At 46.8% G+C, this 18,456-nt stretch overlaps 2 protein-coding genes across 6 annotated transcripts in view; one reads left to right on the top strand and one right to left on the bottom strand.

The window, feature by feature from the left end:
- Positions 1-299: 299 nt before the first annotated feature.
- Positions 300-2,365, bottom strand: PTRH2 (peptidyl-tRNA hydrolase 2). Of its 3 annotated transcripts, none has more exons than XM_079955919.1 (2): positions 2,045-2,365; positions 300-977 (listed from the first exon to the last, which is right to left on the bottom strand). In XM_079955919.1, the coding sequence occupies exon 2, from the start codon at positions 968-970 to the stop codon at positions 452-454; it is 519 nt and encodes a 172-aa protein (XP_079812045.1). In that variant the 5' UTR covers positions 971-977; positions 2,045-2,365; the 3' UTR covers positions 300-451. The 3 variants fall into 3 exon arrangements, with proteins under 3 accessions (XP_079812045.1, XP_079812044.1, XP_079812043.1); XM_079955918.1 differs by lacking the exon at positions 2,045-2,365 and adding an exon at positions 1,803-2,000; XM_079955917.1 differs by lacking the exon at positions 2,045-2,365 and adding an exon at positions 1,161-1,771.
- A 153-nt stretch (positions 2,366-2,518) lies between these two features.
- Positions 2,519-18,456, top strand: part of VMP1 (vacuole membrane protein 1) — a 118,852-nt gene continuing 102,914 nt past the window's right edge. The window contains exon 1 of one of the 3 annotated variants that reach the window (XM_079955775.1): positions 2,519-2,668. The gene's annotated coding sequence lies outside the window, so the exon portion shown is untranslated. Of the gene's footprint in view, positions 2,669-3,165; positions 3,185-16,226; positions 16,246-18,456 lie in introns of those variants that run through there. The other 2 variants (XM_079955777.1, XM_079955776.1) reach the window with 2 other exon arrangements.

Here is an 18,456-nt window from a genome sequence, read left to right on the forward strand (position 1 = left end):
CCACTGGTTGTGCTGGCTGAGGCGGATGGGAGTCCGAGTCCAGAAAAACCTAAGGAGTGACAAGTTCCTCACCCCAGGAACAATGTCCATATTCCTAAGAACTGTCCCTTCAGACCAACCATTTTCATAGAGCCAATTCTCTATTTAAAAAATAAATAAATCCACAGACTGCCCCAGAGAACCAGGTTTCACCCTGTACTTACTATACATGCCCTTCATTTCCCCCCTATCAACAATCTCCTAGGACAGTAAGTTCAAGGATCATGTTTAACCAGCTGACAAAAAAGAAGTAGAGCGTGGACAGATAACCTGTTGCATTTTATGTATTCCAAATACCAAAAGGCAAAGAAAAATAAACCATGATCCTGCTCAATAATCATTGTTTTTAAGGGGTTGTTTGCTTTAAATCTATACAGTTGATATCATTATCTCTGGGCTAGATGCTCCGTATTCAGTAAAGTTTTAAATGGCCAGAGACTTTGTCCACAACTTCCACTGGTCCTGGTCCGATGCCGAGGACAGTCCGCGAACCCGGGGCTATCTGCGTACGGCCAGCATCTTGGATTAAGCTCACTGTCAGGCCCAGCGTTTTGGCCTCGCCCAGGAGCTGAAGCAGCGTTTCCTCATCAGGAGCTTTGAGGACCACCTTGGGCTGTCCGCAATACTCCCACTGCTTCAGGAGTTCAGGGTTTCGGCGCTGGATTTGTTTGTAGGCTGAGACAGCCGCATGGGAGCACTGGGCTGCCACTTTGCCCTTCTGCATCTTCAGGTCGTTCCGGACGACAATCACCATCTTGAATTCGCCGCTTTCGCCCATGACAGTGGCTTCATTGCCCAGTTCATTGGCAATCTGGGTCATTCTGGCTTTGGATGGTCGCAAGAACCGGGCTCGAATGCTCCAGCCCAGGCATACCCCACAGGCTACACCAGCAATTATACTGAAGAGACCGGGCTTGGAAAGGTAATCCATAGTACATCTGCGATCAAAGACAAGAGGGATGTTAGGAGGACCTAAGGAGTGCTCAGGAAAATAGAAATTGCAGCCTTCACGACAACAAAGCCATGCAGAAGGTACCAAGTTGAAAGCTGGGCAACTGCCAGCTGCATCTGGGAAAGACTGAAAGCTTAGAGAGTGTTGGTGTAAACCAGCCTTCACCTACCTGACACCTTTTACATGATGCCGACTCCCATTCCCACCATCCCTTGCCATGCGTCAGGTGGGGTGCTGGGAGTTGTAGTCCAAAGCATCTGGCGCACAGGATATTTTCAGGCGGGGGGTAGGGAGGCGATGGGTTTGTAGGCCAAGGGTCCTCAACTCATATAGGTTAACTTATATAAAGTATTGAAATTGTGCCAAATGATACTTAATTCTGTATTTTTGTGTTGTTGTGAACTACCCTAGCACCTTATAGGGGTCAAAGGGGTGGAAGAAATCAAATGGGTTGTACCTAACTAGGAGGCTGAACCCACTGAAATGAATGGATCCAAGTTAATAATTTCCATTCCTTTACAATGGGTCTGCATTTTCATTTGTTCCTATGAATCCGCAACCTGATTGGCCTACAGGAGAATCCCGGAATTAGCCAATTACGTGGGGCCCATTGTGTAAATAATGTACAGTATATAAAGCAGACATTCTGGGGGAACTTCCATTCCTCCTCACCACTATGAGCTGAATAAAGAGCATGAAATTCACTCTCGACTCCGAGTATATTTCAGTTGTAAACCGCCCTTTTGTCTTTGGGTGAAGTGCGATAAAGAAAATTAATTAAAAATAGTAAAAATAATACTAAAAAATATACCATCGGCCAGAGTTTTCATTTAAGGACCCCATCTTTCTCGGTCAGCTTCAAAGTAAATTTGCACATACAAATGAGTTTTGGGTTTTTTTTAGTCTGAGAGGCCTAAGAGTCCGAACTGCCTTCTTTGGCTTCCCCACTATATTTGCATAAATCTGCATATCTTCACCTGAGTCACAGGCGCGCTCCTTGGGACCCTCCTCACCCTTTCTCTCCCCCTTCCCGCCGCCTCCGCGTCTCCTCACCAGCCACTGGTCGCCTCCTCGCGCCGCCGACCAGCCTCAGAGCAGGAGCCACGATGCCAGCCGGCAGTCGACGTCACAAACACGGCTACCCAATCGCAACACCGCGCGTGCTTTTATCGAAGGCTGCCCCGCCCCCTCTTCCCAACGGCCTGTGGGCGACGTCATATGACGGCCGGCCAATCGCCTCGCCCCTTTACGTGACGCCACAGGCACACCGACCAATCGGAAAGCGCGCTTGCCAACTGAAATAGATGTATATTTTTTTCTCTCAGCCCCCTCCCGCCTTTTTAATTTTTTTAAACCGTTTTTTCCCCCTGTAATGAAGCTGAGAAGAGAAAGACGAGATCCGAAAAAGGAAGGCGCGTGAGGAGACGACGACGACGACGCCAACCGGCGCCGCGCAGGAAATGACGTCACCGCTCCCGGAAGCGACGGGGAAGAGACCGGCTTTCCGGTCGGTGGGCGGGGCCGAGCGGAGAGCCCTCCCCCGACTTCCGGGTTGGCCCGAAGCCCGGAGGTAACATCAAGAGCGGCAGGAGGAGGAGGAGGCGGAGACGGAGGAGGAGAGGAAGAAGCCGGACGGAGCCGGGGTTGCCGCGCGCCTGTGGGAAGAGAGCGAGCGAAGTAAGCGGCGGGGGCCTGAGGGGGGGCGACCTCCGCTGCCTACGGGTCCCCCGGAGGGACACGGGGCAGGCGAGGCGAGCGCGGAGTCTCTCCCCCCCCCCCGCCCCCGTTCCTGCGCTTTTATTATCCTGTCAGGAAAGGCAGGGAGAGACCCCGGCAGTGGTCTCGGGGTGGGGAGGTTGCCCCTCTCAAACGGTTCTCCCTCCTTCGGTTTCAGAGCTGCCTGTGGGCTGTGCCTAACCCAAGTTCTCCTCAGAGTAGACCCATTGGAACCAGCGGGGTCTCAGCCCGCCCCTTGATTTCAATGGGTCTACCCTGAGAAAGGCCCGCGCCGGATACAACCCAATGGACCTGAGTTAGTGATAGAATTGTGGAGCTGGAAGGGACCCCCAGGGTCATCTAGCCCAACCCCCTCGCCCAATGCGAGCCTCGAACCCACGACCCAGAGATGAAGAGCCTCGTGCTCGACCGACTGAGCTAGTCGCGTCCTTTGATTTCAGTGGGTCTTCTCTGAAGGTAGGCGGGAGCTGGGCAGCGTCTGTTGTTTGGGTGGTGTGGGGTGGGCTTCTCTTTCTTCATCTAGCTCTCTTCTTCAGTTTGAGGCAAGGGCCCTTCTTGTGGCTCCAGTGTGGAGGGCAGTGGTTGGTTGGTTGGTTGGGTGAGAGAAAGAAATAAAGAGCCGGGTTCAATTTCTGCCTTGAAACCCAACTAGCTCTGCCTGTTAATTCTGCTCAAAGTAGACACAGTGAAATGAATGGATTCACCTTAGGCATGCCCATTGATCTCAATGTGCTTGATCCAAGCATGGCTAAGATTGGATGCAGTCTTCTTATATAAATAAATAAAAATAAAGACCAGCTTTCTATTAACTTGTCTTTGAAATCTGAGTAACTACTTAGGCTTGTATCTGACTTAAGTCTGCAATCTTATACACACTTGGCAGTAAGTCTCATTGAGGACAGTGGAACTTCTTAGTGTACAGCATAGATTTGTACTGCAAGTCATCTCCTTGAAAACAAATGGGTCTGCCCTGAGTATGATTCGTAGTACAAACTTACGCTTGCTTACTCAGGAGTATGCCCCATAGAGTTGAGTGGGACTTACTCCCGGGTAGCCAAGTCTCTACTCAGTTACAGCATCAGTTTTTTCTTTAATTTGGTTTATTTCATATACATTTGATTATCTTCTCAATGTCCATGGGCTCTTCATAGAAGCTCTTATTTATTTAATCTTCTGTATTTTGCAGTATGTAGATATTTTAAAGGGGATGGGTCTTTGCCCCAAGGAGCTTACAGACTAAACATTGAGAGCATTAGAGACACATTAACAGCAGGTATTGAAATATTGGCACATGTGTTTGTGTATACGTTTCTGTTTGGTATGAAGAATTGAGTGTGGAGCAGGAAGGTTTTCAATTATTGATTACTTAACGGAAATGAATGTTTTGGACTTGCGTGTTAGTAGGGCAGCCAAACCCAGTTGCAGTTGTCATCTAACAGATGGAAAGAGGAGCTTTTCGTTGGTGCAACTTGTGTCATAGTGTCATCAAGGAGAGAACAGCCTTTCCATTTATTAAAGATCTAAAAATTTGGACAGCTGGTTTTCTTGTATGCTGAAAGTATGAATGCACTTTGGGAGACTTATTTTCCCATCACACAGGGGGAAAGGCCATAAGGCCATGGGGTGCTAGTTGGGCAAGAGGGGCAGCAATACCCCTTCCATGAACCAGGCTCACTGCTTTCATTTCTATCCCAGGCTCACCACTTTCTTTCTTTTTTAAAAAAAGAGTAAGCTTTTGGCATTCATAGAACCCGAGATGCAAGGCAAAATATACAGATACCGTGTGTAAGAGAGGTTAGCCCGCTCCCTGGGTTTCAGTGTTTTACTCCCCACAACCTCAAAAAATTCCTGCAGACACTCGTACATAGGCTGTGGGTCATGAGGCACAGGGAGAGAGCAGCTGGATAGCTGCTGTGTTGTTATTTTTAAGTAAGTATTTCTGCTGCCATGGCTTGTCATGCCACAATACTGTAAGGATTCGAAGATGTGCACCTGCTGAAATTCGCTCTTTTGGCCACCTGAGATCTCTTGTGAAGTTGAAACATGATAATGGCAGTCTCCTCTTAGGAGTCTTACAAAAGTGATTCACAGAATTGTAGAGTTGGATGGGACCAATAGGGTCATTTGGCTAACCCCTTTAAATGCAGGAATCCTGCCCACAGCCGTCCCTGGGTGGCCTCGAACCACCAACATTCTGGTTAACAGCCAGATGGGATAGTGATGATGCTACTACCCTCTCCTTTATCTTCTTCTTTGCCCCCAGTTTACTGAACAAAATATTCAACTTGTTTCTGGGGTGTGTCACACACATGTCCGCACGCACACATTCCCATTGCCACAACATTCCCACAGGATTGTTGATTTCCTCACTTCACTGAGGTGGCAACAGCTTATTGCCCTGTTAAGAGCAGCCAGGCTAATGCCCCTTCTACCCACTCACCTTAGATAATACTTTGGGTGCCTCCTCATGACCTCATGTCATACTGACATGCTTGCAGGGAGGCTAGACAATGTTCTTTCAAAGCCAGCATTACCCCCACACTGCCCCATCACTTTCCTTATTGCAAAAAGCCCCTTATTTTGGGGAATAATAATAATAATAACAATTTATTATTTGTACCCTGCCCATCTGGCTGGGTTTCCCCAGCCACTCTGGGCGGCTTCCATAAAAACCAAAAATACACTAAAATATCACATATTAAAAACTTCCCTGAACAGGGCGGCCTTAAGATGTCTTCTGAATGTCAGGTAGTTATTTATCGCTTTGACATCTGATGGGAGGGCGTTCCACAGGGCGGGCGCCACCACCGAGAAGGCCCTCTGCCTGGTTCCCTGTAGCTTTGCTTCTCGCAATGCGGGAACCGCCAGAAGGCCCTCGGCGCTGGACCTCAGCGTCCGGGCAGAACGATGGGGGTGGAGACGCTCCTTCAGGTATACTGGGCCGAGGCCGTTTCGGGCTTTAAAGGTCAACACCAGCACTTTGAATTGCTCGGAAACGTACTGGGAGCCAATGTAGGTCTTTCAAGACCGGTGTTATGTGGTCTCGGCGGCCACCCCCAGTCACCAGTCTAGCTGCCGCATTCTGGATTAGTTGTAGTTTCCGAGTCACCTTCAAAGGTAGCCCCACGTAGAGCGCATTGCAGTAGTCCAAGCGGGAGATAACTAGAGCATGCCCCACTCTGGCGAGACAGTCCACGGGCAGGTAGGGAAGCGGATTTGTTGCTCAAGACCTCCCGGCCGGCTTCAGTTGCACAACCTGGACTTGCCTGTTTGCACTTGAACCCCAGCCGAAAATAGCAACAGGCTAGAAGTGCCCTTCTCAGTTTCTGGTAGTAATAAAAGAGATCAGTTTTCTTTTTGGCTTTCCCCCGATCCCAGCCCTGGCTGACAGTGTTTGGGTAGTGTCTTGCAAGCTAGCAGTGAAACTTTAGAAGAGGAAATTGGTGGTTAGATTCTTTTTTATTGTTGTTTTCAAATTGAGGCTCGACTGCAGCCCTCTCTTTTTTCAAAAGGTCATTTTGAGGTAGAATCTCTCTTCAAGACCTTCACACCAGAACAGTCCCTCTCCTCGTTCCTGTTGCTCCCTCTGGTGTCTGAATCTCGCATCGTTCTCATCTAGCCTCTTGATTTAGCCTGCTTCCGAAGAAAGGAGTCCTGTGAACTTAACACAATTCAGATCAGGCTGTAATGCTGATTTATGGAAGATGTTTCTGGTGGGTATTATATTGGCAGGAAGCTGGGACACTTTCGCAGAAAACATGTGAGGTTTTTGGCATTGATGATTCAGCAACTTAGCATTCGTGTATAGGTTCAGTCAAGATGCTAACTGGGATCATCCTATATCAGCCAACCTGGTCCCTTCCAGATGCTTTGGACTACAACTCCCATCAGCCCCAGCCAGCACATGGAGTTGTCGTCCAAAATTGGCAAAGTCTGTCTTATACAGTGGTATAAGTAATGAAGTGCCACTTAATATTCATTCAGCAATTATAAGGAATCAAGTCTTCCACTCTGGAACTCCCTGTCCATTGAGATTAGGCAGATGTCTTCATCGTACAGTGGTACCTCGGGTTAAGTACTTAATTCGTTCCGGAGGTCCGTACTTAACCTGAAACTGTTCTTAACCTGAAGTACCACTTTAGCTAATGGGGCCTCCTGCTGCTGCCGCGCCACCGGAGCATGATTTCTGTTCTCATCCTGAAGCAAAGTTCTTAACCCGAGGTACTATTTCTGGGTTAGCAGAGTCTGTAACCTGAAGCGTATGTATCCCGAGGTACCACTGTACTGTAATTTTTTTAGGTATAATATCCAAGTTTATCTCAGTGCTTTCTCTACACTGGGGAAACTGAGATGAATTCTTTGTTTTTGATTGTCAGGCTCCAACCCTGAAGTCACAGAAAATATAGCCGAGTTCCTCACTATAGCCATCAAAACAGGGTCAAAATTATTGAAAGGAAGATAAGTTCAAAGTCAAAATCTCCTGTATTTTTAAACTGTTTCTAGCTGTTTATTTTGTTTCACAAGATTTATATGCAGCTTAATTGTAATAAAGCCTCAAAGCAGTTTACAAAATGAAGAAAGCAATAAAATTACCAGTATAAAGCAGTTAAAACCCACGTTATTTAAATTATTTTAAAAGTAATTAAAACAAACTGTAACCTGATTAACACACACCAACATTCCATATGTCTGGAAAGGCTTGCCTAATCAAAAATATTTTTGTAGACACTAGAAGAAGTACAGTGAAGTCTGCCTGTTTCAATAGGCAAAGAATTCCAAGATCACTTTCTGTTTATGAGTTTTGTTGTCTATTTATTTTAAAAGGTACAATTTGTGGGTGTATACCCTGTTTCCAGACCCCCTGCTGCAGTTGTCTCAATATCCCTGTAGTGCCATTATTTCAGTCTTTGATCAGTTTGTAAAATCTAAAAAGCAGCCCTGAAAGTTAGTTAGCTTTCTTCTTCCCAGTATGTGGATGAAGAATTGGAGCTGAGAGTGTTCTGTTAGTCACCTGGCAAAGGCAAGATTTGAATGGGACAGACCTCTGCTTTTGTGGCTATGTGCTTCTGTCCACAACATTGACCTCTTAATGCTTTGCACATTATACTTCTGTGAGTGTGTGTACAAGTGGAAAAACGCTTTGGGAGTTTTGCCAGGAAGTGGCGTTTAAACATGTGAGAAATCGACTATAAGCCACTGCTTACGTTTGTGTGTGCTGTGGGTCTCTCTCATTGATCTTGTTATCTTTGTTAATTGACAGGCTGGCTTTGTCCATCTGAAATACAGTGCCGCCGATGAGAGGATATAATTGTAAAAAGCAATTGCTCAAAGTTGGTACAAAGTCTCTCTCAAGACAGAGTCCAAAAGGCTTAATATTGGATCTTTGTGTGGTTTTTCACAGAGAACAAGGTTCACTTTGAATCCTTTAAGACTCAAAGGTTTCAAAGATAACCTGGTTCTGTCTGTTCTTTCTCGATAACTAGGCCTTTGGCTGAGTGAATATTCTGTGGCCTTTTAAATGTGTTTGTGGGTAGGTGGGGATTATTGCTTTTATTGTGATTATTATTAATTTTGTGTTCTCGTTTGATATTTTTATGCTGTGAGCTTCAGATGAAATGTGGTATGCAAATTTAATTAATACCACTACTACTAATGATGTATCTTGCTATCTGTTAACTCCTTCATCCTTGCCATTTCCCTCCTGCGCGCTTTCTGTGTTTATTAAAAATATTGTGGTGATGGGTGTGAGCTAAGAGCCGGTTCAGATCTCTCCTCAGGTAGGAACTTGCCAACGTCACCAAGAGCTGATTCACACTGTATAGTCAAAGCACATTCAACACACATTTAAAGCATGTGACTTCAACAAAAGTATACTGGGAGCTGTAGTAGGTGAAGGGTGCTGGGAATTGTAGTTTTGTGAGGTGGAACTGCATTTCCCACAATTCTTTGAAGGAAGTAATGTGCTTTAAACGTGCGTTGGGTGTGCTTTAAATATATGATGTGGATCTGTTCTGGGTGTTTTTGGGCAAGGGAGCCTCTATGTTCCTCAGGTTCAGTCCCATCTGCATTATTGGGGCGTATTAGTGTAATTTATATCCTGCACTTTCACTATAAGTGAGTGTGTTGTCCGGGGGCTAACAAATCACTTACAGAACAGTGATCCTGCTTCAGTAGGCCTCTTATGTTATTCTTCCTGCTTTTTGTAAGATTCGGAAATGGTGTCCCAAACTTTGTCATTTATACTCTTTTTAATAATAATTTTTATTAAATTTTCTACTTTACAATTTCAAATAAATATTTTGCAAACTTTAAAATATCCAGTGACTTCTTCTCTTTCCGTGGTTCATTTTACCATGGTTCATCCCTGCATATTTTACAATAGCCATTCAAATCAATTTTCCACTATTATATTCATCAAGAATTATTTACTCTGCAGAATGTTGAATTTAACTTAATGCTGCCAGCATTTTCAGCTGTACAGTTATTTTCCATATACTCAATAAACATTTTCCAATCTTCTTTAGATGTATGTTCTTCTTGCTCTCTTATTCTATATGTTAAATCTGCAAGTTATGCATATTCTGTTGAGTTGCCAATTCTCTTTAGTTGGGACCTTGCTCACTTTCCATTTTTGGGCTAACAAAACATGGGCCGCAGTTGTTGCATACATGAATAACCTTTTCTGACACCTGGGGATTTCAGTCTGGGTTATCCCCAGCAGAAAGGACTATGAGTTTTTTTGGGGGGAAAGTAATTTAAACATTTTTTTCAGTTCATTATAAATCATTTCCCAATACTCTTACCTTTTTGCATGTCCACCATATGTGAAAGAACATTCCCTCCACATCTTTACACTTCCAACACTTACCGTATTTTTCGCCCTATAGGATGCACTTTTCCCCCTCCAAAAATGAAGGGGAAATGTGTGTGCGTCCTATGGGGCGAATGCAGGCTTTCGCTGAAGCCTGGAGAGTGAGAGGAGTCGGTGCGCACCGACCCCCCTCGCTCTCCAGGCTTCAGGAAGCTCTCCGCAAGCCTTCCCGCCGGGCTCCCAAGGCTTGCGGACAGCAGCCTGCAGCCCGAAACCGGGGGAGCACAGCTGAGTGCACCCCGGGCTTCGGGCAGCTCTCCGCAAGCCTGGGGAGACCGGCGGGAGTTGCTGCCGGACTCCCCAGGCTTGCGGTTAGCAGCCTGCATCCCGAAGCCTGGGTAGCGCGCCCCGGGCTTCGGGCAGAGTTCCCGCCGGGCTCCCAAGACTTGCAGATAGCAGCCTGTTTTCTGGGGGCTGGGGTTGGGGGAAGCTCGGGCTTCCCCCGCCCCTGCCCCACTCCTGGGGGGGATTTTTTTTTTCTTTATTCCCCCCCCCAAAAAAAAAAACTAGGTGTGCCCTATAGGGCAAAAAATACGGTATCTGATTCTGTCTTGTAAATCTTAGCCAACCTACTCATAATTAAATACCATCTATGAATCATTTTCAAATAGTTCCCTTTCAAAGAATAACATGCTCTAAATTTCAATTCGCTTTTGCAAAATTCCTCCCAGAGGTTAAGATCTATATTGTGTCCTATATCTATTGCCCAGTGCGTCACTGAAGCTTTAACTAGGTCGTCTTTTGTTTCCCATTCTAATAATATATTTGTCATTTATACACTTATTCCAGTTCCTCCCACCCCCAAACACACACCCCCCCAATCCATTCATAGTAAGGGGAAAGGTTATTCAGTCAGTCTTTAAAGTTGATTGATGTAGTGAGGATTTCTCCACTTCATTTCAAACTCATTTATGAGAGTGAGAATCAAAGCTGGAGGAGACCTTGCATTTCCTAACACTGGTTGGTGTGTGTGTGTGTTCTTTCTCCCTTTGCTGAGGCACCATGTTCATTCATGAGCAGCTGTGTTGCCATAGGATTGGCGGGGAGAATTGCTGGGGGTTGAAGAAGGAGAAAGTGTGATGGATTTTAAAGCTTCTGACTTGCGAGGAGCAGAATTCGTGATCTAAATATAGCCTCCTCTGAGTTGGAGGGTTAGAGATGAAGCGAGAGACTAGCCCCTTGGTTTTGAAGCTGGGTTTCACTGGCTTTCGATCGCTGAGGCCCTCATTTTTCCTTCTGTGGTTTAAAACGGGGGGCTGCGTTTAGAATATTGATTGGAAAGAGGCAAGCACGAAACAGTGAGATCTTGGGTGCATTTGCACCTTCCGCTAAGCCATGGTTAATGGTTTCCTCTGAACGTGCTGATCAATTCTACATCGTTTCCCCCTCCTCCCCTTACAACATGAGAGCAGCAAACCAAAATCCTCGGCCTCACATTAGGTCCAAACTGTGAGATGCAGTTTCTTTTACAAACCACCATTGGTAAGCTATGACTTTTCATCCTAGTTTGGAGCAAAGCAAATCAGATTTATGGGACGCAGGTGGGGCTGTGTGTTAAACCACAGAGCCTAGGACTTGCTGATCAGAAGGTCGACGGTTCGAATCCCTGCAACGGGGTGAGCTCCCGTTGCTGGGTCCCTGCTCCTGCCAACCTAGCAGTTGGAAAGCACATCAAAAGTGCAAGTAGATAAATAGGTATCGCTCTGGCAGGAAGGTAAACGGCGTTTCCGTGCACTGCTCTGGTTCGCCAGAAGCAGCTTGGTCATGCTGGCCACATGACCTGGAAGCTGTACGCCAGCTCCCTCGGCCAATAAAGTGAGATGAGTGCCGCAATCCCAGAGTCGGTCACGACTGGACCTAATGGTCAGGGGTCCCTTTACCTTTACCTTTAAAGCAGATTTGATGTCATGCTGGACTAAGGATTCTAAGAATTGGGGTTTGTTGCTCTGAGACACTAGCCAGGAGGAGCAGAACAGAAGCAATCGGCACGTTCCCAGTAAATCATTAACCATCGCTTTCATAACCCACAACTGTAGCCGGTAGGGATAACAGCAGGCATTCTCTTCAGGTTTGGCTATATTTCTCTATCAGAAGTGATTGAATGATCTGATCACAGCCAGTGCAGGGACAGAATGGAATTGGGCAACACTCTCACCCCAGTTGAGTCCAATTGCTCATGCGTCGCCTCCTTCCCGTGACTCATGCAGAGACACAACGGACAGCCTCCTGCTCATGGCTGGCAGTTCTGCAGCCCTTCTGCATTGAGAGCAGTTGTCGAATCCAATTGATGTAGAGATGGGGCAGAATTTTCCACTATGAATGGAAGGAGGTAAGGCCAGGGCAGAAAGTCATTTGGAGATTAGCGATATCTTGGTGCGTGCTTGTGAGTCCTGGGACATGATTTAAGTGTGACTCATTTGGACCATGGCCCCATCAGGTGGACATCTCAGCATGGAAAAGAGCCATTCTTACTGATAGCATGGAAAAGAGCCATTCTTACTGCTTGCGTATAGCAGGTCTTGAATCCAATTTCTGGCGTTTCCAAAGAGGGGGCTGGGAAAATATTTTTGCCTGAAATCCTGCATGCCAACCAGTCATACCTAGGAATAGAGGAAGTTGCCTGAGATACATTTGTCCATCGAGCCCAGTATTGTTCACACGGGCTGGCAGTCTCTCTCAGCTTTACGTGGAGGTGCCCAAAGACCTAGGAGTGTAGAACAGTGCTGCATCATGACCTCCTTGAGTGCTTTTCTTTGGCTAGAATGTGTCTGTGATCGTTCCTTTTGCTTGCCTGGAAGGGGACGGGTGTGAAAGGAGTGTGTGTGCTGAAACTAGCTTACTGGACAACAGGTAAAGCTTACTCTTCTGGCATGTGGCCCCCAGGAGGTTCCCCAGAAAGGAATGTGGCCCTTGGCCTGAAGCAGGTTCTCTACCCCCCTGGGTAACAGCCTCTGGAACGGAGGAATCTCACCACTACTGAGTCTGGAAGGGAAAATAAATCCATGAAAGTGAGTGTCTCTGCTTTAGCCGTCACTGATAATGATGCAGCAGGCCATTATTTTTTCACCCCTTGTTAGTTTTCTAGGTCATTCTTGTTCAGCCAAGTAAGGACAGCATATAATAGTCAGGCCGGCGGTGTCCCTGGTTTAATATTCTATTTTTTGACAGCAGCTGGTTCCAAACTGGGATTTCCCAAAGCTTGGGAGTGTAGGCGGGGAAAGAAGGGGAGCGGGGACAGGTTGGGAGGATTGATGGGATGGCTTGGCAACCCCCCAAGCCCACGGGGGGGGGGGGGAGAGACGTATCTGTTGACCCTTTGCTAAGTCATAGGAGGCTTGTCAATGGGCAGCCAGGCAGCTGGGAAGGGGCATCATAGCTGTGCTATGCTATGCATGCAAAGGAGCCTTGGCATTTCCAGCTGAAAGGAGCTCAGGAGGAAATGGAACCTGGAAATAAGTTCTTCCTGAGACCTTAAGGAGACTCTGCCACAGGGAATAGACGGGCCTCCCCACCCCCACATGCTTTGGACCAGGCATCTCCCAACTTGGCCCTCCAGTTGTTTTTGGGACTGCAACTCCCATCATCCCTAGCTAACAGGACCAGTGGTCAGGGATGATGGGAATTGTAGTTCCCAAAAAGCTGGAGGGCCGTTTGGGGATGCCAGCTTTGGACTATGTCAGCTTCGGCCAGCATGCCCAGCAACCAGGGGTGATGGGAGTTGTATTTCCAGCAACACTTGTGGAGGGCATCAGATTAGGTGTGAAAGACTGGACAAGGTGAACTTTCGGTCTGATCTGGCTGGGCTTTTCAACACAATCCGGAAAGCTGAGCTGAGAGCCAGTGTTTTCAAAAAAAGGAGTTAGACCGGGTGTGGGCACGAATCCGCCCTTGAGGCCGTTTCTCCGTTGTCTCCGTCTCCAGCCTGATGCCATGTGCAGTGTCAGGCGGGGGGGCATGTAAGTTGTTCCTTTGCAAGCAGGGCTTGCTGATTGGTGCACAAGGCGAGCCCTTCTCAGATCAGCCGCACCAGTGGAGCTGGGGTAGCTCGCTGTCAGCACAGACCAGCTGATCAGTTTCATCCCTTTTGAAGGTGCGTGAGTCCTGCTTTGCCCACTCGCAGGTCCAGTCTGAACCCAAACCGCACCTGCCAACAAACATCCAAGTTGCTGATTGCTTGGTGGTTTTGGCAAACCGCTTTGGAATTGTCACCTGATGTCGTAGTGATGTCCAATTTGGCCCACATGAAGTTGGCAGAGGGTAGGCTCTGGTTGGCCTTGTGGATCTGGGTCATAATGCTTGGGGGGTTATGTCCATCAACAGGTGTGTTACGTGACAGCTCAATGGACTTCTCATAAGCATCTCTCTGGCCACTGTAGGAACTACAAGGCCTGTTGGCCTAATCTGGAAAGATCATAGAATCATAGAATCATAGAGTTGGATGAGACCACAAGGGCCATCGAGTCCAACCCCCTGCCAAGCAGGAAACACCATCAGAGCACTCCTGACATATGGTTTTCAAGCCTCTGCTTAAAGACCTCCAAAGAAGGAGACTCCACCACACTCCTTGGCAGCAAATTCCACTCTCGAACAGCTCTTACTGTCAGGAAGTTCTTCCTAATGTTTAGGTGGAATCTTCTTTCTTGTAGTTTGGATCTTCTCAAGGTCTTAAACACGGTGTCTTGAGAGAACCGGGGAAAGTGAACTTCTGAGTTGGAGATGAGCTGAAGAGAACCACCTGTGACACCAACTACCTGAAGAATAATGTGAGGTCAAAGGGTCCGTCAAATCAACATGTTGTTCCTTTGCCAGGCTTAAAGTTGTATTCCATTTCCCTGAGACATGGGACATGTGGTCCTCCAGTTGACTATAACTCCTCTCATTCCTGATGGTTGGCCATGTGGGGAATGGAATGGAGTATCTTGGGAAAGGGTGTGACTGGCTTGCTGGAAGGCCGAACAGGAGCACTCCATGGCACAACATTTTGTTTGGGTTCATCTTTAAAGTCCAGTTCAAGTTTCCTAGCCTGCCAATCCCCGTATATCTACGTAACATTGGTCACAGCAAAAGGCCCAAAGTGAGAAAGAAGTGGCCCTCTTCAGTTTTACAAAAGCTTGCTTGAACTTTATTTCATCCCAGGCGAATAGCTTTTGCCGAATCCCTTTTGAAACAAACCAACCTTTCCTTCACTTTCTGGCCTCCTTGTCTCCTGCCAGAGCTGGATCCCATTCTCTCAGCCCCACCCATGCAACCGCCAGCTTCAGACCTGGTCAAAAAAAAGTAGGACACCCCATTTGGCCCAGATTAAGCAGGCGGCGCCCAGGGAATGTGTCCTGTTGTGCAATCGGTGCTTGTACAATGAGCTAATGATTGTGGGTCCTCTTGCTTTTCCAGTAACTAAAATATAATGTAATGTTTAAACTATGTTGCCGTGTCTCTTGGTTGTGTTACAGTCCGGGGGGGAAATGAACATAGCAGGACGTGAGCCCGTCAGTTGCTAAACATCTCTGCCAGCTGATCTTGGGCCTAGACGACCACCTGTTCTCTCTCCCTAAAGGTCCCCTAAGGACATCTGACTTCCCTGAGGCCCTTTCAAAGTGTTACTTAGCTTAAGGGGATTGGATTTTACATTCTTCAAGGGAGATGGCTCTGTCACTATTTTCAAGAGGACTCTCTGGGTGTTCTGGAGAATTCCCGCCCCCCCTTCTCTCTCCCCGGCCCTGCCTTAAGGAAGCGCATAGACTTGTTTACAGCAGGGGGCATTAACCTCTGGCGTTTCTGGGACTACCAGAAGACCCACGCCACAAACTTAAAAGCACAGCCTGGATAGCTCAGCTGGTTAGAGCGCGGTGCCGATGAAGGCAAGGTTGCAGGTTCGATCCCTGTATGGGACAGTTGCATAGGGGGTGGGACTGAATGATCCTCAGGGTCCCTTCCAAATCTACAATTGTGTGATTCAGTGCACATTCAAAGCACATAGTTTCTCCCCTCCCCCCAAAAAAACCCAAGAATACTGGGAACTGTAATTTGTTCAAGATGATGGGAATTGCACTCTATGAGGGGGAATCCCAGAATTCTTTGAGGGGTGTCACACGCTTTAAATGGGGATTGTATGTGCTTTAAGTGCATGGTGCGGCTCCTTGACCATTGGGCTGATGGGATTTGGAGTCCAAAAGCATTCAAGGGGCATTACAATTCTCACTTTTGTTTGATGGGTTCAGCTATTCAGCCATACCTGAGAGAGAGAGAGAGAGAGAGAGAGAGAGAGAGAGAGAGAGCCCTTCTGCTCCCTTTGCTTCCTAACTTCTTCGTTAAGTTGTGCTGTGCCAGTTTTCGGATGCCTTTCAAGGATGTCCTAATTTTTTGTCCTAAAATTTTGTTCTAATTGAATGTTTCCTTTTGGGTGTTCATAGTGCTAAAAATATACAAGGATTTTTTAAAAATAATAATAAAAAACCTTTCCACACCACCCTAATACTTTGTCTGAAGCAACTTATTGTCTCAACCTTGTAAAACTGGTGTTCATTCTACACTGCGTCCTGGGTGGGCTCTCGTTTCTCTCTCTTGAACTCGTAGAACTTTCCGTCAGCACTTAACAGACCCTGGGCTGTTCATTCCTTTGAGAGCAAGACGGCAAAGGCACAAAGAGGTATATTAAAGCTCAGTTGGAAAAATTGGTTTATTCGGTTTTGGGTTGAATTTATCTGGTGTTATATTTATAATGCAGCAACTATATTTTTAAAAAGTCTGCCTGTTTACTCCAGGGGCAGAAAGGATGGGAGGAGACCTCAATTGCCTGGTCAGCCAAGCACCTGAAAACATGCCTAGGAATTTTAAGCGTTAAGGATCATTCTGCTCGGGTCTTGCCACTGAAAATGCTGAAATGTTCCTCCGGTTTGCTGGGAGTGTGGGGGAGAAGGGAGTATGTTGTTGGGGTGTTGGTGGTTTGTTTGTTTGTTTGCTTGCTTGCTTGGTTTGTTTGGTTTGTTTCTCTTAATGAATTTGTATTTCAGCTTGTTTTAAAGTGTGGCTTTGGTGATAAACATGGATTTAGTGATAAGACGGTTTGTTTCCTAAGAAAATCCTGCTTTTTAAGTTGCTATAAATCACTTGGTTCTTTAAACTTTGCTTTGATAAGCTTGCTGTAAAAGAAGATCAACGTTGGTGGAACAGATGGCATGGGAGATAACGTGCTTGCTGGTGGTGGTCTGTGCAGAGCCAAAGGGAAGTAGTACTACTGGAGCCTGTTCTATTCCTGTGACGGGGGACCTGTGGACTCTATTAGCCCCAGCCAGCAGAGCCAGTGATCAGGGATGATAGGAGTTTTAGTCCAGCAACATCTGGAGGGCCACAGGTTCCCCACACCTCCCCTGGAATTTTCCCTGTAATCCCCTGCAGTGTGGAAAAGGGGTTCCCTGGTGGATGAGTCCATGCATATTCCCTGAAAGACAGGGCGTTTATTTATTTTTTTAAAAATGCTATAGAATTAAATGCAGACTGTCATTTACCCTTGCTAGATTCAATGTGCTGCTATCTGCCTTATTGAAGGGCAGATTCGAGGGTAAACCATACGTGGAACGCATCTGCCCCTGTGGCTTGATGGAGATAGAAACGGTCTCTCATGTCTTGTTACGCTGCTGTTTCTACGGGGATATACGCTCGCTATTTATCACTCCTGTTATACAAAAATCTCTAAATGGGTCCGAACTTCAGCGTCTAAAACTCCTGGTAGAGGACAAGGACCTAGAGATCACGTTAAGGGTGGCCAAATTCTGTGCGACCTCCATAAAACCTAGGGAACAAGCTGTGCTACCAAAATCATTAAGGTTTTAAATAATAATTGTAGGTTATATTTTAGTGATCAAGATTTAATATATATTTTTAACTGCCGCTATATCTGAATTGTCTCTGTTATGCCCAATTGCAATTCAATGTATTCCTGTTGTGTTTTATGATTTTCCTGATATTGTAAGTGAGCCAGAACTGTCTGTGACCGTAATAATAAAATTCTATTCCATGCTATAGAATTATGCTAACATGTAAGCCCCCCTCCCCTCTGTTGAGTCTTTGCCCTGAATATGGGTTACTCATGGAAATATATTATCCTCTTGCCGCTCTCTGCTTTTAGTGGTTTCCGTTGATAGCAAGTAACTCTTGAAGCACAGAAGGGATTTGGAAGGCAAAGCTGAAAAGTCAGGAGATGTTTGATGCAGAAAGGGATGCTTGTTTCCAGGCAAACTTGCCTGTTTGCCTGTCGTTGAGGTCAGGAAATGAGACTCTCCTCTGGGTATCCTCATCACCCAAGAAACTCTTTCAGGGCAGCCTCGTTTGTGGAACTCCCCACCACCACCCAACAGGTCCACGGTGGGGATTTCAACCTCAGATTCCCTGCACACCAATATAGCACATCTTGGCTGTTGAATAAAGCCAGCTGTTGGTGTACCAGAAAGTTGCTCGTTAATTGGCACCCGCAAAATTAGGACTTTGATTTAGAGAGTTCGCGGGTGGCATTGTGGGTTAAACCACAGAGCCTAGGACTTGCCAATCAGAAGGTCGGCGGTTCGAATCCCCGCGACAGGGTGAGCTCCTCTTGCTCGGTCCCTGCTCCTGCCAACCTAGCAGTTCAAAAGCACGTCAAAGTGCAAGTAGATAAATAGGTACCACTCCGGCGGGAAGGTAAACGGCATTTCCGTGCGCTGCTCTGGTTCACCAGAAGTGGCTTAGTCATGCTGGCCACATGACCTGGAAGCTGTACGCCGGCTCCCTCGGCCAGTAAAGCAAGATGAGCACCTTAACCCCAGAGTTGGCCACGACTGGACCTAATGGTCAGGGGTCCCTTTACCTAAGGTCATGGTTGGAG

This window comes from Podarcis cretensis (assembly GCF_951804945.1).
Source record: "Podarcis cretensis genome assembly, chromosome: 15".
NCBI classification, from domain to species: Eukaryota; Metazoa; Chordata; class Lepidosauria; order Squamata; family Lacertidae; genus Podarcis; species Podarcis cretensis.

Excerpts from the sequence above, each read along its gene's own strand:
- PTRH2 (XM_079955917.1), bottom strand. The coding sequence starts at position 1,210 with ATGGCAAGGGATGGTGGGAATGGGAGTCGGCATCATGTAAAAGGTGTC. Across the intron at positions 978-1,160 it reads CATCATGTAAAAGGTGTCAG|ATGTACTATGGATTACCTTT; the intron begins GTAGGTGAAGGC and ends CTTTGATCGCAG.